Source organism: Prorops nasuta, unplaced genomic scaffold, assembly GCF_024137725.1.
Source record: "Prorops nasuta isolate Cenicafe-Biocafe unplaced genomic scaffold, Cenicafe_Pnas_1.2 PNAS00015, whole genome shotgun sequence".
NCBI lineage: Eukaryota > Metazoa > Arthropoda > Insecta > Hymenoptera > Bethylidae > Prorops > Prorops nasuta.
This window is the reverse complement of record NW_027116812.1, coordinates 5,986,154-6,009,155: the sequence shown is the minus strand read 5'-3', so window position 1 is coordinate 6,009,155 and position 23,002 is coordinate 5,986,154. Positions and strand designations below refer to the sequence as shown.

Below are 23,002 nucleotides of genomic sequence, written 5' to 3'. Positions count from 1 at the left end.
AGCAAAATTAACTTAATCCAGATCAAAAAAGGCTTGTGGAACCGGGCCTTAGGCCCGATCTTACAGGTCTCAATTAAATTAATTATGCTATAATAAATGTCACGCGGAATATATGTAGAGTATTTCGTATGATATATTATATTTAACATAAAATATATCATACGAAATACTCTACATATGTATATTCCGCGTGACATTTATTAGCATAATTAATTTAATTGAGACCTGTAAGACCGGGCCTAGAGAGCTAAGGATCGGGACCATTGGGGGCGGGGGGATTCGGGGCATTTGGGGCGGCGTGCTGAGAGAGGGAGAGACGAGAGGGTCATTGCGGGCTGCAGGCTGCTGCTCGCTCTTCTCAGCTCTTTTTTTCCGCTTTCCTCAGTCCCCACTTTGGCGCGACGTCGCCAGATGGCCGCCTCACGATCACGAGTGCACTGCAGTATTTATAATTACCTTGGACCTTATACATATTTATTAAATAAACTACTTAGCAAAAGTATTTGTACATATTTTGATGATATTAATTATCCATATTTTAACAGTAATTTAAAATAAAAAAAAAATGTCACATACAAATAGCATAAAAATAATGAAACAATTATGTAAACAATAAATTATATACATTTCGCAATTGTTATTTGTAGAGTATGAATATTGTAATGATTGACTGACTTTCAATGTACAATAGGAAATCTAAAAAAGCAAAATATTTCGTCACACTGCACTAACAAATTCTATTAATAGCTTTTGTAAAAATAATTTTTATAATTTTTTTTCTAATAATAGTTTATTGATTAACCAATAAACTAAAAGACAACTGATATAGTCGCTAGGAGCATGAGAAACATTTGTTCATGAGGTTGAACGTTCAGTTGATTTATGGAAATCGACGCAATAAGATCGTTTGCGCTTATGTATTAAAAATAAAGTTTAGTTGAATTTGACAAAAACCTTCTTATTTGCAAGAACCTTATATTTTAGTAATAAAATTATTAAACTTATGTAAAAACTTTGTACATTTAAATAAAAATTATGACTATGAAGAGGTTCTTGGCTTCAATTCATCATAACAAGACCTAAGGAATATGTAGTTCTTTTTCATTGGATTGTGATATTCATGACCCTATAAAAAAATTAAATTAGCTTTAAAAATAGAATTATTAGTATAAGTTAAATAAAATTACCTTTGACCAATCATAAGAAACAGAGTAGGCAAATATTTCACCAGAATGATTAAAGCAACAGCGTGAAATTGACTGTTCCATTGGTTCAGAAGGTTTTAGTTTAGTTCTTGCATCTTTATCCCAAAAACTAAAAGTACCATCACTGCCAACAGTAGCTAACGTGCCATGCACTGGGTGAAAAGCTATATCATTGACCTAAAATAAGGATATATAGAATATTGATGTTTATATATATATATATATATATATGTGAGAGAAACATGGTGAAAGTTTTAATAACAAATCATAAATTAACTTACTGCATAAATATCTTGATAGCCATTTGGAGCACCATTTGATCTATGACATTTAAATGTGAAATTGTCTTTTGGATTTACTGGACTTACATATTGTATAGCAACACGTCCTTCTATGCTACCAAGTGCATAACCGGTTGGAGTTTTCTTCTTATCCCTAAATATGGCTATACAACGATGCTGATATTTTAATGGTGATTCTAATCGTTTATATTCTTGAGGGGTACCTTCCAATTGATAAACTATTAAACCACGAGCTGCAGTTCCTACTACAGCCATTGGATAATCCTGGAAAATAAACATTATTACTATTCAAATTTATATTATATTTATATTTGAACCATTAATGCTTACAACATCTGCACAATAACATCTTTCAGGTAAATTGATTGTGAGCATTGGATTAGGACTACGTGTATCCCAAAACTAAAATTTTAGAAAATATATTTTTTCTTATAAATGAACAGTTTTCTATAAATATTATTATAACAGGCTCACTTTTAATGTTTTATCCCAGGATCCAGTCATTAGACAAGAGTAATTGGATCCTTTTATCCAGTGGCATGTTTTTACAGGAGCATCATGTGCTGCTACTTGTACACTTTGATTTGATGCTAAATCCCAACACTTGACCATTTTGTCACAGGAAGCCATAAAAACCTTTGTTCCATCCTATTCAGAAAATACTTTCATCATGATTATTGTTCTAATTAAAAAAAATATTGTTCTATTGATCAACAAACATACATCGCTCCAACAAACATCCAATACAGGGCCTGCCATAGTTTGCATTGACTTGGGTATTGTTTTACCCGTATTTTCCACTTCCCAACAACGAACATTACAATCCCAAGAGCCAGCAACAAGAAAATTTTGTGCCAAAGATGCTGGGCTAAATGCGAGGCTAGAAACAGAATCATCTGGTGGTGAAGCTACCTCATAATCTTTCATAGGATTTGATGTAGACGATGTAACATTGACCAGCGAACTACTTTGGTTAAACATATTTGTAAATTTTAATGCTTTGTTTTCAAAGTAAACAATATCACTTCACTAGGTAAATTAAACAAGCACAGTCCACCGGCAATCCGTCCGGGCAGTTAACTAAAAGGAAACAGCAGGAAACACAAACAGAAATAGTAAGGAACAGAACATGGGGAATGGTTGTGGAAAATTGGAACTGGGGGGAGCCACTGGAGCAGGTGCGTTCACGGAGACGCTCCAAACGCTATTCGCTATTAGCTTTAGGTATGTACCAAAGCGTCAATTTTCAAATTACCTCTACCCCACTGTATGTACATAGTATGTCCTGGTAATCTTAAAGCTTAGATCGGACAGATTAATAAAGCATGTTTAAAATATGTTAGGTAAATTAAAACACACAACAAGTAACACTTTAATTTGTAATAAATATTTTAATTAAATTATCATATATAACGTATTAGGATTAGATATAATTTTTAAAAAATATATACAAAAGTATTTACAAATAAACAAGAGAGGCCTGTTGCTATCGTGTATGATATAAAAAAAATATATATAGTTATTCTTCCTTTCGATAAAATATATTTTGCTACAACATGACGAAAAACTTTGCATGAAAAATGGTCAAATTTCTGTACCACAGCTTTACTTTAGGTATTGTGTAGAAATGTGACAGTTTTATAAATGGTTTTTGGTGATGTTGGAACAAATATAATACATACAAGTTTTACAGATTTCTGAGTTTGTTGTTACTTCCATACAATCAAATAATGAATAATTATAACTACAAATTTAAAATATTTTTGTCGTATCAATCGTCACGGTTGAAAATAAATGTAGATTCTCTGTATAATTTTAATAGAATCTATTGTATTAATAAATATCTCTATATATTTACATACATAATAAAGGTTGTTTTAATTTTAATATGTATTTTCGAAAAATCTCACTGTCGTCATTGTGGTCAAAGATAAATAGAGTTCATTCTGTTTTTACTATATATACTTTATGAGTCAAACACACAATCTTTCGCTTCGCCGCGCATTTATTAAATCTAAATAATTCTTTTAAGGTAGTAGTCTAGTTGTTTGGGTCGAAAAATTTTTTTTTTCATATTTCGATAGTACACCAACATGAGAATATGGTGTATAAATTTTAAACCGATATTCAAAATATTAACAAAGATATAACATATATTCGAGAGCGTCGCATAATTGAACGCTGTAAGTTGCGCGACAGCTGCTAACGGTTATTCCTCACTATTATGACTCATTACCTTTATATTTCCTTGAAGTTTCGTATACCTTTTGATATACGAAAGAATATAACAATATATATGCTCGCGTTTGACACGTATAAAGAGACCTAAAGCTTGTTACACACACCGAAGATCGACGATTAGTGTGAGGATGAAAGTTCTGTTAGCCAAACTTTAAACGCGTTTTTCTCGAAAACACGTTTTCTCGGTCGGCCCGAGGCATAACAGATTTTCTATTGAACCGATCGGGCTGAAATTTTCACAGGTTGTTCTACACATCTGTAATTCTGGCAGGTGCTAGGATAATTTTTATTTCATCCATTGTTTTTCAATTTGCAACCCAATTTCCACAAAAAATTGTACCTTTTTCTTTCGAAGTCCGCCATTTTTTATTTTTCAACCAAATTAATTTTTTCTAGCACCTGCCAGAATGACAATCCTACTGAACAATAATCCGTTGCTTTTTTTGTTTCCGGTTACCCAAACTGGAGATACCTCACAGGCCAGCAGCACATGTTTTTTATTTTTCATCTATTTTGACCCCATATAATTTAAATAAAATATCGTAAAAATGAAAAAAAAAAAATTTTGTATAATTCAATATAGTATTAACAACATATAAAATTTTCAGATTTTTTGCATTTCATTTAGGTAGTCAAAAAAATTCCCGAAAAATACCATGCAAAACCGGTCGATTTACTAGACTACTACCTTAAGTATTCTTCATATAATGGAGACTTAAATCATCGCTTGAAATTACTTGATTATTAAAATAATTATTGACAAATGACTTTTGCATTTAGTTGTAAAGTAATTTGAAGTACTAGATTTTCTATTTCTTGTTTACTAATATAATATAAGAGGTCTAGCGATGAATACTTGGTCTCCTAGATTTTTTCTTTGGTCTCTCCGTTCTGCTCGTTAATCTACGCAGGACGGAATTTTTGGAAACATTTGATATCATGAGTTTCTTATTTAATATAAAGTCAAATGCTCGCTTTAACACGTTCGTGTCATAAGCTAGTCTCCTCCACGGAATCGACTCGTAGTAGCTGCCGTTTTTCGTCCACGCCTACAAAATATGTGGTCACGTAACCCTTTGGTTTCACGTAGGTGTCGCCACGCAGATAACATTTAACGCCTTGCTGTTCAAGAACTGCTGCAGTTTCTGCGGTAACCTGAGCATCAACAACAACGATATTACTACGACTGCTGTTAAGAGTAACGGAAGCACATAAACTTACGAGTTTTACTGAAATAATCGTACTTGTATTTTTCCAGGCAAACCTGTGGTGTCCATCCTCGAGGCCATATTGACAGCATCACCCCAAATATCGTACAATGGTTTCTGCGCACCCACAACACCAGCTGTAACTTCACCGTGTGATATTCCGATTCTCAATCTAGGAACAACAATAGAACTTTAGTTTTTCCTCTAATAATCCACTAATAAAACAATTTTTGATAATGAGAAAAATTAGTTTATATTGACTAAAACAGTACAAACTTAATAAGTTGAAGGAAATATTTGGCAAAAAGTAAATATCTGATTGTAATTAGTAAACATTCATTAAAATTTTATTAAATGAATCGATCATGATTTATCTGTACTAAAAATGTTTAAAATTAGATTATGAAGCTAAATATAATTTCAGAAATATTGGGAATAAATTTCATATCTCAGAAATTACAAAAATTTGTCTATTGATAATAGCTTAATAATTATTTCTGTATGGTAATGCTTACTTGTAAGGCTTAGGGGTTGAGAAAGATTCCGCGCTCATTCTATCGAGTACAGCCATCATTTGTGCAGCAAATTGTGCCATAACTTTAACAACATTGTCACCAAAACTCTCGTCACTTTCGTTACTGTGCATGGAATCACGACGATTTGCCTCCAAACCACAAGCTGCCATATATGTAGTACCTTTTTCATTGAAAAAATCAATTAAAGCTAATGTTGCGACTTGAAGTAAAACTAATATTATACTATTTAATATTCAACTTGATACCTGCAATCTTGATTTTTTCTATCCGACAAACGTAATATGGCTCAAATAAAAGTTTATCGAATTCACATATTATTTCATTGAGGTCAATCAGAATATTGCTCTCGTCAATTGATAAATCTGTCAAAGAAGCGAACATCACTGCAACGTTATTATGTGCTTCGTGATATGGCTCGTTTTCCTCCGTTCTGTTCATGTTCAAGTAGAATTCAGCTAAAAACACGGCTAATTAATAGCAATATTTTACTTCATGCTACTTAGCAATTTTTTCAATACGAACCAACGTGTTCCGGTAGTATATTTCGAAGCAAAAGTTTATTTGCATTTCTAGTGTGAAAAGCTTCATCCTGTTCCTTCGTGAGTTGTCGTTTCCATTGATAGTCAAGCCTGCTGAGATACTCTGCCTAAATAAATATTAAACAGAGTGAATATGGACGTTTCGCTGGAAAGAAAAGACAAGTTTAACGAGCTCACCTGACGATCAATCAGATGCAAAGAGAACGTTAGGAAAATTACGCTTAAAACGTGTGCCAGTCTTGGCTCCATATGCGGGTTCCACGTTTCACCAGACTGCATACAGACAAATTAGTGCAAATTATTAAGTGGAACAATGACAAGCGACATGCATAGTTTCTACAAAAATGATAATAATCACCTGAAATACGAAAGATCGATTGACCCAGACATTCCAAGCGTAAAATGCCACTATGAGTATGCCAATTGCAAGTTTTAAGACATAATGAACTCTGAGGAAGAGGAAACTGGTAAGAATCGCCAGTGAACAGGTCTCCGTCATTTGCTAAAAGCATTATTGCAAAATCCCATCGATGTTACATTGAGTTGAGCTGAGTATCTAGCTTGAGTAAACTTACAATTTACGTGTACCTACTAAATAATCTTACCCAAGGTGTAGATATGCAATCAAGTTTGGCCGCCCCGATCTCTGCAATGCTCGAGGTTATATTATTGTTGGCTAAGTAGTTCACATTCTCGCACTCAAACTGAAAATTAATCAATCCACCGAGTGATCACGCGAATAACAAATTTTTAAAGAAAATTATTTATAAAAAGTATCGCTTACAATCATATCGAACATGGCACAGGCAGCAAGCATAATCGTTATGACCAGAAACAGTACCGTTCTCAAAAATGCGCTCCAAACTACCTGTAATTTGAAAAAAATCATTAAACTTTCAGAAATACGCTACATACCGATTGAAGTATTAGCTAAAATCGCAAATAGTAAATTTTAAATTAAATCAATCGTAATTTATCTAAATTAAGAATATTTCGCATTAAGTCAAGAAGTTATAATTATCGTTTCGGGAAGATAAAGGGTAAATTCCATATTTCACACACACCCACACACAGATATTAAAAAAATAATTACTTTAATGAAAGCTTACAAATTCTTTCCGCGCAGAAGACAGAATTACTTGCCTTGACACTGGTTTGATAAAAGAAGTAGAGTAATTTATTTCTCGGTTGGGGAACGTGTCCTTCATGTTCGTCATGAGGATCTTTGCAGCGATTCCATGCAAAGTGCATCCACGTCAGTGGCATCAGAGCAATGAGAAACAACATCGCTGCGGAATAACCAACCGTTGTACTCATATGCCACCTGCGGTAACGAGCAAACCAAAGTTCTTTTTACATTTCTTTTCCGCGAAAATAAGATTCTCTAAAAAATCTAGCAAATTTTTCTACTTACTGTGAAAGAGTTAGGGTCGGAACGAGAAAGATTAGACCCATGAAGAACAGTACAAAAGCGGCACAACCGATGTAAAACTTGAACAAAGGGTCAGGCTCCTTTAAGAATGGTATTTCCCAGCTCCACTTTTGGAATGTCAGGAATAAAGGATTGATATGCTCCCACTTACACCATTGCCTAGGATTGTAGAAACCAGGTGTAAAACTAGAAGTAGCACTGAGAAAAAAAACATTTGATTCATCAAATGTATCCTCTTTTGAATGGTGCCGATGAAATACTTACTCGGTCGATATTACAATGAAATTAATCAGATAAACTTTGATTTGATTCAAATAATATTTTTAAAATTCAATCAGAGATTTTCTGATCAAAACCAAGTATAACTTTAATTGGCACTCTTCAAATAAAGATTAATTTGAATCAAACGATTTTTGCTCCAATATGGTAAATACAAATGAATACAGTGAAGAAGGGTATAGAAAAATCTTACTCCCACTTGCTGAGCGGCATTTGTTTAATGGCATTTTCCATTTCCGCATCGGCGGCTTTTAGCATCAGGTGGTAGTCCCTGAGACAGGAGTCCATAAAGTGAGTTCGACGTCTGTAGGTGCCAGCGAACACGTCCGCGTGATTGTTTACCGTTGAAGTTAGGCGTCTGCTGTTTCTCGAGCTTGATATGACACTGGGCGGTGGCCTCACACTGTAATATCGCATGTAGTGCTTGTTAACCGGCGGTGGAGAGTCCGGTGCCATAATAGTCAAACTGTTCTCGCTGTTCTGCAACAAGGTTCGCCTGTCAAAGACACGAAATACTCAACGGAAGTTCGCGAAAGAGGCATCAGTGGCGTAGGAACTTGACAAATTGCTTAAAGAGAAGAAACAGGGCGATGCAAATTGACCGAAAAATGAATAAATAACGCACCTGCGAATGTGGCAAATCCGTAAGCACAGGCGTAATCAGGTAGCTCTGGATTCCGTACTTCTTCAGCACTTCATCATTCAAGGTCTCTACAGGGACACAATCGTATTCGCTGGCATCTATGAGATCCAGTGTCTGTTGAGTCACGTGGACCTTACCCGGTTTCCCAGTCTGTTCCATTTTATTCGCTATTACTACGTCACGTGACCAAACGTCGTATTGCCATTTGTTAGCTCCCAGTATTCCCGAGATGATATTGCCAGAGTGCACTCCTATTCTCATATTTACATCCACACCACTCTCTCGACGTACCCTTGCTCGTACCTCTCTTATAATCTTGATCATGTCCAATCCTGTCAACAAATACTTTCATCAGAGATCTGTTTTTATTCGGTGCACTAGTGCAATTACTTGGAGAAAACATGGCTTGTTTTATTTCAACTAATTGCACCAATTTCGCGTAGCGCAGCAAAAAAACACTAACTCAAGACCAGATTCATGTTGCACTGTACTGTATTCGAGTAGATTTCGTTTTTCATTGTTTTAGTTCGAACGTGGCGAAAATAGAATAACTCCAATATTTTTTTACCAATCCTATTCGTTAAGAGTTTTTGGAAAAGAAAATCTGTATTTCGAGGAGGCTATCCTATCGAATTTTTATTTTAAACTGAGTTTCTACCACTTTCAAATTAAACATTTGAAATAGCAGCACGGCTCGAACTCGATCCGATGTAACGTGAATCATGTCTTACTATTGAAAATTCACCGCTCTGTATAGTTGAGTTATTTTGTACGGTTCGGTCATTCACATACCAAGATCTACGCAGCTTTTGGCATGCTCTGAGTTTGGTGTTGGTACTCCACTAACGCAGTAATAACAATCACCGAGAAATTTTATCCTTAATACATTGTGCCTCTCGGAAGCTTCGTCGAAGCTGCCAAAAAGATCGTTGAGAGTTTCGACGAGTTTTCGAACCGGGAGCGTCACGGTCAATCCAGAAAAATTCACAACATCCGCATAAAGAATGCTCACGTTATTGTGCATCTCAACGCAGAGATCGCTGAAATAGAACGTTGTGTTTATTTTGTTTGATCGCGAGTGAAGCACTTGAAAATGTAAAAATATTTATTCTATTTTATCCATATGCCGGCTGCGTTTATGTAAATACACATAGTTATATATTGTAACACAGTGGATTTTCCGTATTTAAGCCTATAGCCTTGCCTATTCCTAACTCGTCTCTATTCCTCTCTTCTACTCTTTCTTCATTGAATAAGACGAAATGCCAGCTCAGTGAGGGGGAAGGAATCTGAAATTTCGTGATTTGGACAGAATAATAGGGAGCTAGATAGAAAATTATAATATGTACAATAAAAAATGTTCTGTTCCTCGCTACTGGTATTTTACATTGGCTGTTTAGCCAATGCCATGTAAATACACGCAGCACAGCTGGAATCCTGAAACTACTGTTTACAACTTACGTGCTAAATTTGGGAGAGGGCTACTTCTTCGCCAAATCTTGTTTTTTCAAACTGGCATGTTCCCTATGTACCCTATTTCCGGGAATGATGCTAGGGCAAACGTATAGAAGAGAAAAATGATACTCCCGATTCATTAAAACAAATTTCTCACGCAGGAACGTAAAATAAATTTAGCGGTTGGCTCTGGACTTAATTAATCGCATAGTATACTGTGCCAAAAATTGACCAAATTGATTCATAGAACATTTTAGCTAACTTCGATACGTATGTACTTCCTCTGCTAATTTCTATACTACAGTATAGCTAGAATGGCCTATGAATCAATTTGGCATAGTGAACCAATAAGAAGAGGCTTCCCTGCGTATAATTTAAATTTCTGAATCAAAATCAATTATAACACATAATGGGCTTCTGAAGGACACTGTTAAGGGTAGTGCCCAAATTCTACACCAAATTCTTTTCTTCAATAATACACTTTTTAGTAGTTTTTGCACTCGAACGAAAAAAAAAAAATCTAAAAATTACATCATGCATAACGGCGACGTGCAAACATAAACCGCTTTCTTACTACGATGAGACATCAGTTATGCGTTTGCATGCAGTCAATCGTAATCTTGCGGCCTCAAGCCACACGCGCGTTACTTCGGGGAAGAACGGAGTTGCCCTAACAAAGTATACAAAGCAACGTGAAACTTGAAACAGAATTGTGACAGAATTTTTCCGTAGACCGTCGTGATTCTTCGGTAGGTGACATTCGATTTCGAGATTTTCCGTAATGGCCGTAATTCACCATTGGCTCAGGACCACATAATCGATCGTCCAATGACAGAAGGAATCTATCAATCTTTTCCATCGGTTACCGGCCCCGGGAGCTAGTCTGCTAGTGCTAATTACACTCTGCTGGCCGTTGTACTGGGAGCCTGGGATTACTATGGCACAACCTCTTCGTCCATATAATTTCAAGTTTAAGAAGAAAACACACCTATATAATGACTCGAAATTGTGATGCGTCGTACAATAAGTGTACGTGGACTTCGGCATATAATCGAACAAGATTCGAATAGTACAGTTTTGAGTGCATCGGTGATATTCACACTTTCCTGGTCCTAACTTATTCACTATGCCTAATTCATTTGCACTCTTTCGACGTTCATATTAATATATAGTTGTAACTTCAGATATTTAAGTTGTTCGTCATTGAATAATCCACAGGTTACAATACCACGTGTATTCTACTCGACGCATTTTGCAATAAATTACAGTTCTTACTTGTGTGGCCTTCCCTTGGGTGGTGGCTTCTTATGCTCTTCTATAAACTTGAAAATATCTCTAAAGTCTTTTTTGATCTTGGCGGCGATATGTTGCGGTAGAATGCTCCTCGTCAATTGTTCCTGAAATGTTTCCTCCCGATAATGACATGCGAACAGATACGTTAAATATGGTCTATTGTACATTACAGTTTACATAGTGTCAACAACGCTTCTAAAACGTTCTTGGAATCAATCTGACACATAGGAACGTTTTAGGAGCGTTTTAGAAACTATATACTACCCGATGAGAAATATGGCGATTTACCTCTTGATCCTTTTCATAATTCAATCTTAGCGTCGATTCTACGCATTTCCGACGATCTAGGAATGATCTCCTGATGACAACCTCGTTCATGAACCTGAAGTAAAGTCCCAGGCCGTTCACGCAAATAAAATACAGAGCATCGGTGAGAATCTGAAATACACGATAGCCGCTTCGTTAAACATTGCTCTGAAGATAGCAGATATTGCAATTATTGCTTAGGTCGCACCTTGCTAACTTGATAGGATGTATTTTTATAAGTGATTAGCGACAGAGTAGCCAGATAACACATGGTCGCTGTTACTCCAAGAACGAACGCGTGCAGATTTTCCGTCAATGGTAGAAACACGTAACATGCCAGGAGTGCGTGTGTTGCGAACGATGGTCTGTAAATAAGTGATAAATATACACATATATACCGGGTGTCCGATTAATATTCAAACGAAGCAGATGATTTTAAAAATCAAAGTCTTATACCATTTTGTATTTAGCTCTTCAATTAAAACTCAATAATTATTATAAGAAACAAAAATTCCTTTATTTGAAAATTTCTATTAATTCTTTAGTTATCCAAGCAATCGCTGAACAATAGGAGAACATCGTCAGATAGTTCTACCAATAAAATGACTAGAGTCGCAAAATTCGTAATCATTAATAACTTTTTAATTAACTGCTAGATAAAAAAAATGATATAAGAATTTCATTCATAAAATTCTTCATTTTAAATGAATTTATGGGTTTGGCACGGATCTAACGGGACACCTTGTATACTATAACCAATCAGCTGACATTCCGAGCATATTATTGAATGAAAATAATAAGGTGTCTGTCTAAGTAGGACAAAATTAATCTGACAATTCCAAGTTGTTAAGATAAAATAGAGCGAGATGTCGATCGATAAAAGATTTTGCAGTATGGATCATTAGAGTTGCTCGGTTTTATCAATGAATGCATGAATTTTGTCGCAATGATTCAGCCAGTATGGTGAATGAAGGTTAGCGATAAATATTAAACCCGGCTTTGGGGATATTATGTGTGTATATGTATACAGTATATGTAAGGAATTTTCTCATTTTCTTCTTTATCGCGTAAAGTACCTTATCGTCCTGTTGGGCATGTCCTCGTCAGTGCGGAGAGTGTAATAGAGAGGTACGGCCAGGTCGCCGATTACCAGCAGCGTGACGATCAGGCAGGACAGTAATACTGGCAAATACGTATTCCTTGAGATGATTTTTGACCTGAAGGACAGAGCTATCACGGGACAAAGCAGAGCACCCACTATGCTTGAAATTAGGACGTCTGGCAGGCAATTCTCGATACTGACCTGAGACAGAAAAAAACACAGATAACTTGTGAGCTTGCAAATAGAGAAAATCAATCGGTAAGATTTATTAATAATCTTGAAAGTTCCTTCTGTTTTTAACAACTTTGTAATATTACCATTGTGATTAAGACAATCGTGTAAACGAATCCGAGCACCAATTGCAACAGGACGAAGAGCGAAAGGTAACCATACTGCAGCCTCCTCTGATAAATCGTGTAAAGCTTCTCCAAACTCTTGTACTTGAATTGTTTCTAAAAATGAAAACTTTCGTGAAATTGTTGATAAAAAAATTCTACATGTAAACTGGTCGAGCTCTATCCGATTAAAAAATACATCAATTGTTTCTATTAAAAGAAAACTTATAGTTTTAATTGTGTAGATAAACTTAGGAGATTATTGAATTTATAAACTGGGTTTTCCAATAACGAGTCCGCGATGCTGGGATAACTTTTTCCTCAGTGCGAGTGCACTGGATGACAGGTGAGAAGCGTATCTGTACGTTTAATTGCGGATAGTCTAATTGGAATGAATTCTAAGTAATTGGCACGGATATAGCTACCGAGTAATTTACATCTTGTCGCAAGAGTACTTTCAATTATTATTATTATTATTGTTACAAAACCGTAGCTACTCTGGCGAGATCATTATTCGAGATAAATTTTTGCGTGATAAAGAAGATAGAAAAAATTTACACGTAAAATTGAAAACTTGATACAGGCTCCCATTTGAACGTATATGATATGGCAAGTTTAACGTAATGAATTATTTGCAAATTTTCGTATTGAATTTTATCAGAAAAAGATATAATTTCGATACAAATAATTATCAGTATCTTTTAGAATTCTTTTATCGTTATCAGCAGGTATTATTTACGGATGTTTTTCTTAAATTATTAACTATATTTTTTAAACTTTTTATTCAGGATCTTCCCAGTGTTTTATGTAAATTTTTATTTCACTCGTGTAAATATGTGTGTGTGTGTGTGTGTGTGTGTGTGTGGAATTAAATCACGTCTGAAGCTCTTGATTCCCAAGAGAGATAGAGTCATGGGAAAAATTGAGAGATTCGCGAGATTTGTCTTATTTTATGATATATTTGCTGCATGGCGTTTCAGGTTGCGTTAGCCAAATATATTATACGTATATAATCACTCTGCGACACTCAAAGAAACATTAAGAGAATCTGAGTCATAATACTCCTGTCAGTGTATTATATAAATAATAATGCAGACGTCTGAACGGAAGCACGATTACTTAATTACCATCGACTTCCCGTTTGCAACTCATTTATACCAAATGATTTCAACTCTCTTACTCATTATATCGATAAGAGGATTGTTTTTGAACTTGGACAAACGTTTATTATCTCGGACCTGCGGTTAGTGTATCAAGGACTTCCTTGGAGTTAGCCCCAGAGAGGGTTCTGCTGATCTCGATGGTCTGATAATTTACGAAACAAATTTTACTCGCTTACCAAAGGCCTTTACTCGGCTGAACGCGTCATGGAATTTCCACATGTGTCGTTCTTGTGCCGGCAAAATAAAAAAAACAAGCGCGATTTTTGCTCCTCAACCGATTTTAATCATCGTGCAAACTCGGAAGGATCGACTCCAACAGACAGAGTATAACAAACAATTGGAACGTTTATAATCACTTTTTCACTTGCTGCGAAATACCAGCTAGCGAGAATCAGTGTTTCTCGAAGAATTAGTTGAGACTTTACGGTAACTTCGGAGCTTTTCGTCTCGTACACTTTTCTCGCGATCCGAATACTGTCAGCGGATACGACCGATTGGACACGCGTGCAGGGTGGCTATGCCTGGCAGGGACACAAATTATGTATCGAAGAGATAAGCCGAGTTTTTGCTGCGCAGTCGCACTCTCCGCTCGAAACAGTCCTGGCTAATGAAGCACTGGGTGCTAACGTTCGCTAATAAACACTTACCTAGCCGGAAATCATATCTCCAAATACGAAGATATAATAGTTTGCAATAAAAATTAATGTAGCACCGAGTAGTGCATACATTATTCAGCCACACTCATAGTATATATAACATATATGTATATATTTTTGTCTATCATTGTGTAATCGAAGAAATATTTGACATTTTTTGGGGGAAATTTTTATTTCTTTTTTCTTTCAATGGGAAAATATGGTACTTTTTTTGCTCGTACGTGCGAAGAGTTTTAGACGACTTTGGTACTTTATCGTCGAAACGTGAGGGTACGAACGAGGACCTTTAAAATTCAAAGTGACCTCGGGCCCTCCGAGACCTTGATACGTCATTGCCCTCGTTCCCTACCCCCGCTGAGCGTGGAGAGTCGACCTCGGGAGCTTTCGCCCGAAAGAACAGGCTTTCGCGCTGCCATTGAAGCTCTCCTGCATCTCGCGCGTGCGTTTCGACAATTCCCTACAACGCACCAATCCTTCCACGAATATTGATCTTTAATTCCCGTCATCCTTTTTACAAAACCCATCAGAGTTTCTCTATTCTACATATTATCAAATATTCATTCATAAACACTATATTCTTTATTCTTGAACATTTTTAATTATTATCAATGTCATTGAATTTCTTATCAATGTTTTCTTTACATTTCTTTATAAACGCGGCAATATGTTTGATTTACAATCCATAGACACATCGGTGGTTATAAACACGATTTAACGCTGATTTACCCGAGTCCTTTAATCAGAGTTTTGGACTCGCCTGTTAAATCGTGCAAAGCATATATCAATGAGATCACGAACAATTCAGACTACCAACCGCATTCTGCTCGCCATTTAACTATTTTCTTAAAATCCTGATTTTCATCAATGGATATAACGAACGATTTTAGAAAGAGAAAGACACATCTTTTTTATGATTCTAGATTATAATTATTTTGTTCTATCCACTGGTAGCTCTTTACGTGTACTGAAAAATCCTTTTCTTTTGTACCACAAGCACGATTCAACACTGATTTACCTAAATTCGTCGAGCAGAGGGCTCGCCTAGGTTTTGACTCACCTGTTAAATCGTGTAAAGCTTATCAATGAGTTCACGAACAATTCAGATTACCAGCTGTATTTAAAGGCTGTACTACTGTATCTAGAATCTTCATTGCCAAATGCTAATTGTATTGAAATAACTTTACTGGGTAGTGACACTTAAACTGAATACCTTGCAGTGAAAACTAATAAGGTCTTGGCGTGGTCACGTAAGCTGAGTGTGGGAATGAAAATTCGGCTGGGAAATTTTGATTTCGTCCTAAGGCCGGTTTGAACATATCGATACACTATCACTGATAAAACGACTACTAATGCAATTAATCACGCAATAATGTTTTTACTAGCTTTCACGCGATAATAATTAAGCCATTTATTGCTGATAATGTTTAAAACTATTATTCGTCAAATCCAAAGGATTAAAATAATCAATTGGACAAAGTTAATTTCTACTGTTTTTCATCGAACGTACTAGTACTTTCAGTGTCAATCGGATTAATTGAAAAAAAAAAAAATGGAACGAAGCTTTTACCAAGTTTCTTTCGCCTATGCCACAGATAACATATTGATAATACCCACTAGGGTGATCAATGGAATCCTAGAAAATGACATTTAATCCTAGTATTCCTCAAATAAAAAAGCGATATGACTTCCGGCTACTCGAGGTTTCATCGTTCGATTGATCAGTGATAATGGCTTTTAGTCACGTTGAATTATCCCTTTTCGCACTATACACTCATGATTTTACGATAATCAATTTGTTTGTTTTTTCGTGTTCGCGCCTTATCGCAAAATAGTTCAACCCCCTTTCAAGCTTTTCCAAGGAAAATCCTTTGTGCAATTTTTGTTTAATTAAGAAAAAAATGCTTCGTGAATATTTGCAAAATTATATTGAAATAAACGATAATGTTTCAGACACTTTTGTATATAAATCATCCAGCATTTTCATTTTACGTTTCTAGCTATGATGGAATGACCTGTGTTATTACACACTATATACACACGCAGAGTTTAGCTTATTTATTTATACTAGACGTAAATTATCGCAAACAATAGTCTTTAAATTCAACGGGGTACGATGTTAAAGCGGTTCTTCGCAGTCAGACCTAATAATAGATTCGCCTTAAGAAAATCGAAAGGAAGAGGAAGCAATGGCAATAACGCCAAATGCACTCTGCATTTGCGCATTCACTCCTCCTTTAAATTAGCATTATCAAACTTTTCAGCGTGCACAGTGACATATTATTGAAGATAAAATATGTGCAGCTAATGTTTCAGTTCCTAGGTAATCTTATCTAAGAGTTTTTCTTTCTTACTCTGAAACAAGTACAAGTACACTGGACGATTTTCCGTGGCTCGACCGACTCAAGGTTTTATACCAATAGGTGTTCAATGGAAAACAAGCACGTTCTAAAAAGACGATAAATAGCAGCTCAACGAAACATGCTCGTTGTTTAAGTCTGGCACCCACGCGAAGAAACTTTTCTCAAATTGGAAGTTATATGCACTCGTCGTGCAGCATTGCGCGCGAATTAACCTAGTTTTTCTTTCCCTTTGAAAATTTTGTAAAATAACAGTTTCTGCTTCTGCTTAAATATGAAAAATAGACGAGAGAGAAATTTCAGTTATAACGCTGGGATAAAATAAACATCTGGATGAAAATATCACGAGAGCTTCGAGAAATGTGATAGGAATTAGTATACTAATAACGAAGCGAGTTTAAATCTCACGTATATACTACGATCTATTAGCGTCAGGATAAAGTGGAAAGTAAAATGAAAAAATTCTATGAATTTTGGATAGATAATAATGATATTATCTAATGCTAATCTTGAATCGGTGTAATTTGCTGGAATTACTATATCAGCACCTATATTGTGCTTACCTTTCATTAATTTATAAATTAATACTCTTTGCCCAAATTTAGGAGTCTGATATATACAATTAGAAAGATTTTTATTCGTGTAAAAATAAAAAGAAAATTTATACAAAACAATGGCGAGAATTTCGAAAAATGTTGATGTTGGAAAGATCAAATTGGTTCAATCTTGATCAGCATTTAGTTTTTCATTCCCATATTCCTATATCAGTAAAGTAGCAGACTCTGTTTTTGCTTACAAGTCTTACTTTATATACAAAAGATGTCCAGTAATTTCAAGGGAAAATAAAAATCTATACCAAGACGACGAATCGTGCAAGTCCACTATCTACCGATCAACGCCTAAATATTTCACAAATCTAAGTTAGCCTGGCTAAATTAATAAAACAATAATCTCTGTCCAAGCCAAAATCTCACGTAAACACGAGAGGTACATCAGTGAATCACTCGAATGAAAATAATACAATCTCCAGGAAAAAATGGCGGGAATTTTGAACGATACGCCGATGAATGTTGATGATAAAAAATGGTAGTTTTGTCATAGACGAGAGGAGAGAAAATATTGGCGAAGGAGGCTTACCCTGAGGCTGGACCAGGTCCACTCGTCAAGGCTGTTGGGTGAGACGATCCTGCCATCGTCGACCTTTTGCAGGGAAGTTAGCGAGGCCCTCGTCACGAGTTCCACGTCCATATTTCGGCCGGGTCGCGCGAAAGCTTCGCCAAGCTTGGATCACAAGCCAGATTCACTTTGTTCGTCGAATATCGCGCGCGATCTTCGATCCATCGCGTTGAAGATCCGCGACGAGACTGATCGGCCAGCCGTACAAATGAGTCACACCCTGCACTCCCTCACCGGCTACTCACTCTGCTCTCTCGCCACAACCTGTTGTCACAGCACTAGCCAAGCCGAGCTGACTTTATCGTGATAAGGGAAATGGGCCACTCGAAACTCTCTCCGGTAACACCCGATCAATTTTTCCCTTTGCAAGCTCGAAAGCTTCCTCTCCCCTTTTTGTATATACACACAACCCTCTATGTTGCGATAAAGACACCTGTCGCATCTAGGCTTCGCTGCTAAATCCCAAAACTCCCTTTGGACACGATCCATGCATTTCCTGAAAATAAACAAAGCACGGGAAGCTCATCTATATATATGCATATTATTAATTATATAATTATACTCGAGAATATTTTTAATCGAGCATTATCAGTGGGATTATTTTTATTTTCCAACGGGTCGATCTCCTAAAAATAGAATTCTTTAGGATTTTTAGAGTGTACAACGAGCCGATAAAACGCATATAGCGAGATTAATTCAGTGAAGCTGACAAAAAGTGGATCGATGACTCTTTGCAAAGTGAACGACCCGTTTGCACGAGGGCGGATATTCTATTTGGTATACATGCATTAAACTTTCGCTTTGCATCCCGCCGAATGTGCGATTATCGTGATTTGGTTCTTATGTTTGGAAAAATGGAGAAATTGGAAATGGAATATTTAAAAATTGCGCAGCATCGATTCTTCCTCTCCGTTTAGTAGCTAGGGTACATATATATATATATCTATAGTGCGGCTAGATGCGCGTTTTAGCGATTCAGATATAGTGCAGGATCCGTTGCAGGCTTAATGGAAAAGTAAACACATTCGCTGCGTCGTACATACGAGCAGCCGCGATATTCCTGAAATAACTATACTTCCCCATCCCTTTTTTTCTTCAATTCTGGACGAGATACGACGACGGGCAAATTTTCTGCGTGTTGCTTTTCTCGCAAGCATGTACACACGATTTATATATATGTATATGCACATACAATCCGTTGTTTCGGCAAGCGGAAAACTTTCTCCATTTGGTTAACACCGCGGGCTGCATCTTTTAAGACCAGTATTACGAGGTCGGCACCGAACGTTTTCAAGTTAAAATTCAATCACGCGCGCCTCGTTTCGAAACGTGAATTACGCTAGCGTGGCATGGGCCGATCGTCCTCCCATCTCCGATTCTCACCTCGTCATTTATATCGACACTCATCTCGATCATTCGATCTTTCGGAAACGTGACTCCGGAGCTTTTAAAATACGAGTCAATATTTTATACCGTGTGTCATTCTTTCGAATAGTCGATGAACATTTCCTAGAATAGGAAAGGTTTGATCGGCACTTTGTAAAACGGTTTAAAATTCGCGCCAATGGTAAATCGAAAATCACGTGTAATTTTTCTAAAAAACTGGTAAACATGTTCGGAAATAAAGAAAGGTTCGGTTAACGTGTAAATAAACTTTTGAAAAATAAAAAAATGCCTCAGTCATGATATCTATTTATAATTGCGTTTATTCTTTCATAAAACTGATGAACATTCGATAAAGTATAAAATCAGGTTCGAAGGCATGCGGAAAAATGCGCGGAAGTCAAAATAATTCGCATGGTGCGATTATATAGTTACGTGATCACGTTGACAAAACTGCTTATCTCGCATCTCTCGATTACGAGCGTGAAAGTAGCCTTTGTTGACAGTGCGTGTATCGCGTCTCAGATTTAATTCGAGCAACGTGCATGGCGGCAACTGCTAAATAATAGACTCTTTCTCTCTCTTTTTGCGTGGGAATATTATACTTATAGGCTGAATGAAAACGGGCATGATGTAAAAACCTGAAGAATTTATATTATTCAATAGAATATCCGTATATAAGCGTTAATTAAATTCTGTTTTTATCAGGATCACTATCGTTATGACGCAAAGAGTTCCCAGGATTTATTAACGCTTCAATCAAAAATTACAAATTGTTTTAACAACCGTGGCTCTTTAATAGTCAATTTAAAATTGTATATCATCGGAACTTGGTAATTTTTTTCTTTTTCGATTGACGAACAAACCGTTGTGTTATAAAAATTATCCCATACTCGAGATTAATAAAGTAACGAAACAGGAGATTAATGCAAGCTTTTAGTGTACTGACATTTTTCAGACTATAATTATTGTATTGTTAATTACTAAATTAATCATTTCGTTAAAACTTTACAGAATTGCACGTTGCAGTAATATCTCTGCGATAAGACAAATCAACATGACAGCTGAGTGAAAAAAGCGTACAAATGAGTGATTAATGTAATCTTCGAGCAATATTAGACTATCAGGTATAACTATATAGAATTATGAGATAATGAACATATACGAATGAGAAAAATGTAGGAAAATGGATTTTTGTTCGTTTAACGTGTAAAGTGTTTGGAGATGTTAGGAAATGTATAAGTGATGTACAGAGAGTATGTATTGTGAAATCCATACTTTTCGATACGTAAGGACATTCTTTCGTGAAATATTTGTGTAGATTTTTGCAAAATCTTGGAGAAGGCGCTTGATTATATAGGGAAAATCGATGCAGGAAAATTATTTTCTCCGATAACAACGCGCGAGAGTCTGTGAGTGATAAGAACGTATATATGTAAGTGTTGCATAGAGACAATTAATGTGTTAGTGAAATCCATATCTTTCGATACATAAAGAAGTTTTTCTATGGAGTATTTGAACAGATTTTTGCGAAAGTTTGGAGAAAACTCATAATAATAAGAAATAAAAAAAAAAGAATTTTTCTGATAAGAGAGTAGAGAGAGTTTATGGGTGATAGCAAGTGTATAATTAGCTGGTGAAGATTAAACTAATGTGTTAATGAAATCCATACCTGGCGATACATCAAGTTGACGTGCAACGATTAATTGAGAAAATGCAAAACCACACTCTTTGATGGAGTATTTAAGGAGGTTTTTGAGAAATTTTGGAAAAAGAAATACTATGAAATGAAAAATCGACGCAGGAAAATTAATTTTTCCAAAATTATATAGTGAAAAGAGTTTTTGGATGATAAAAAATATAGGAACAATAATATTTTAAAGAGGGAAGAGAAATTTCACATCTTTCAATACACCACAAGACATTCTTAGGTAAAAAATTCTAGCAACACACGTGGTGATAAGGAAAATGAATGCGGGAAAATTAATTTTCCGATAAGAGTGGAGAGAGTTCCTGAGTGATAGGAAAATGTTTACACGTAAGTGTTGTAAAGAGCAAATTAATATGTCAGGAAAATCCATATTTTTCGATATACTAGGACGATCTTGGATGAAGCATTTGAGCAGTCATCATAAATTTTATAGAGAAAATGCTAAATGATCAGAAATATATATACACACATATATATATATATAGAAAAGTGAATTTTTCCCATAAGCATGAATAAAGTTTGTAGACGTTAGGAAATGTACGAGTGTGGTAAAGAGAGATTTAACATGTGTTGGTGAAACCCATATTACCTATCGATACATCAGGTTGATGTGCACCGAGTCCTTGAGAGAAGAGCACGAGGACGCTCTTCTGTTGAGTATTTCAGCAGGTATCCGCGAATCTTTGAGAAAACACGTGGTGATAAGGATTGTTTATCGATCGAAGCGAAGCATAAATCTGAGGATGAGCGAGACGATCGATCCACACTGGACAGTCGCACACGACAAACTACTTTCGTCCGAGCAAACTTTCCACTACCGATATCTCCCCGAAGCATGGTAAACCCGACAGGTGTAACCAGCGGTGACACGGGTCGTACACCTACGGCTCCTTTTCAATTCGAGTCATGCTGGAACCACCAAGGACGCTCGCCAGCATCACTCGCCATTCTACCAATTACCAATTCTTCTGCGCCCAATGCCCTAAAACTCACGAAAACTTTACGACTTCCGTTCTATTACCAAAAGCCTTATCCTCCTCCTCTCTCCTTTTAACTTTCTAGGCTTTTTATTAGTGTTATTTTTGTTCCCTGCTTTATTCACTCAGGTTTTGTGATTTAGCGATTACAGATTTTTTAATCCTTAATTTTTAAACATTTTGTTTTTGGTGACTGACCCTCTTTCATTTATAGTTATTGATTTTTTTTATTTCAGTTTTGTTTGTACACTGTCTTATATTTACATTAATGGATTCTTGCAGTATTTGTCAAAAATAGATTTCTTTCATATTTCAAGGCAATTTGTCGGATAATCACCTCAGTCAGTATGTTCGCCCGCACATAATAACGTCGTGTATCTAGATTATATCTTCTGATAGATATCTGTTTGACATGCTGAGAATGTTCAAAGATATCATAACTTACACCTATTAATTTTAGTTTATGATAATTTGTGGTAAAAACTATTTAATTTTGTGGACTTTTTTCAGTCAAACTTTGCATGTAGTTCGAAGCGTGTTTATCTAAAACCTTGCTGATTTGAAATTTAGGTCAGATTCAAATCCATCACTTTTCACGTGTCATCTATTTATAATAATGTCACTTTCTAAAGTAGATGAACTTGTATGCAATTTTGGTATTAAGTTTGTTTTAAGATACTGTAACTCCTTTGTAATCCGTCGT

General features: G+C 35.9%; 2 protein-coding genes across 5 annotated transcripts; both read right to left on the bottom strand.

The window, feature by feature from the left end:
* Window positions 1–212: 212 nt before the first annotated feature.
* Window positions 213–2,641, bottom strand: LOC136778892 (protein Rae1-like). Its single transcript, XM_066736057.1, has 6 exons — window positions 2,231–2,641; window positions 1,982–2,155; window positions 1,838–1,909; window positions 1,487–1,771; window positions 1,188–1,382; window positions 213–1,126 (listed from the first exon to the last, which is right to left on the bottom strand). The coding sequence occupies exons 1-6, from the start codon at window positions 2,486–2,488 to the stop codon at window positions 1,040–1,042; spliced, it is 1,071 nt and encodes a 356-aa protein (XP_066592154.1). The 5' UTR covers window positions 2,489–2,641; the 3' UTR covers window positions 213–1,039.
* Window positions 2,642–2,872: 231 nt separating this feature from the next.
* LOC136778875 (adenylyl cyclase X E-like) lies at window positions 2,873–22,065 on the bottom strand. Of its 4 annotated transcripts, none has more exons than XM_066736026.1 (21): window positions 21,912–22,065; window positions 18,190–18,724; window positions 12,859–12,993; window positions 12,516–12,742; window positions 11,648–11,804; window positions 11,422–11,571; window positions 11,116–11,237; window positions 9,178–9,425; window positions 8,368–8,717; window positions 7,936–8,222; window positions 7,446–7,622; window positions 7,175–7,355; window positions 6,816–6,899; window positions 6,637–6,735; window positions 6,390–6,533; window positions 6,209–6,304; window positions 6,015–6,138; window positions 5,738–5,947; window positions 5,472–5,652; window positions 4,993–5,128; window positions 2,873–4,903 (listed from the first exon to the last, which is right to left on the bottom strand). In XM_066736026.1, exons 2-21 carry the CDS (start codon window positions 18,298–18,300, stop codon window positions 4,739–4,741), a joined length of 3,384 nt encoding a protein of 1,127 aa, XP_066592123.1. In that variant the 5' UTR covers window positions 18,301–18,724; window positions 21,912–22,065; the 3' UTR covers window positions 2,873–4,738. The 4 variants fall into 4 exon arrangements, with proteins under 4 accessions (XP_066592123.1, XP_066592121.1, XP_066592122.1 ...); XM_066736024.1 differs by having other exon boundaries at window positions 6,816–6,895; window positions 7,171–7,355; window positions 7,446–7,661; window positions 21,912–22,064; XM_066736025.1 differs by having other exon boundaries at window positions 6,816–6,895; window positions 7,171–7,355; window positions 21,912–22,063.
* Window positions 22,066–23,002: the final 937 nt, after the last annotated feature.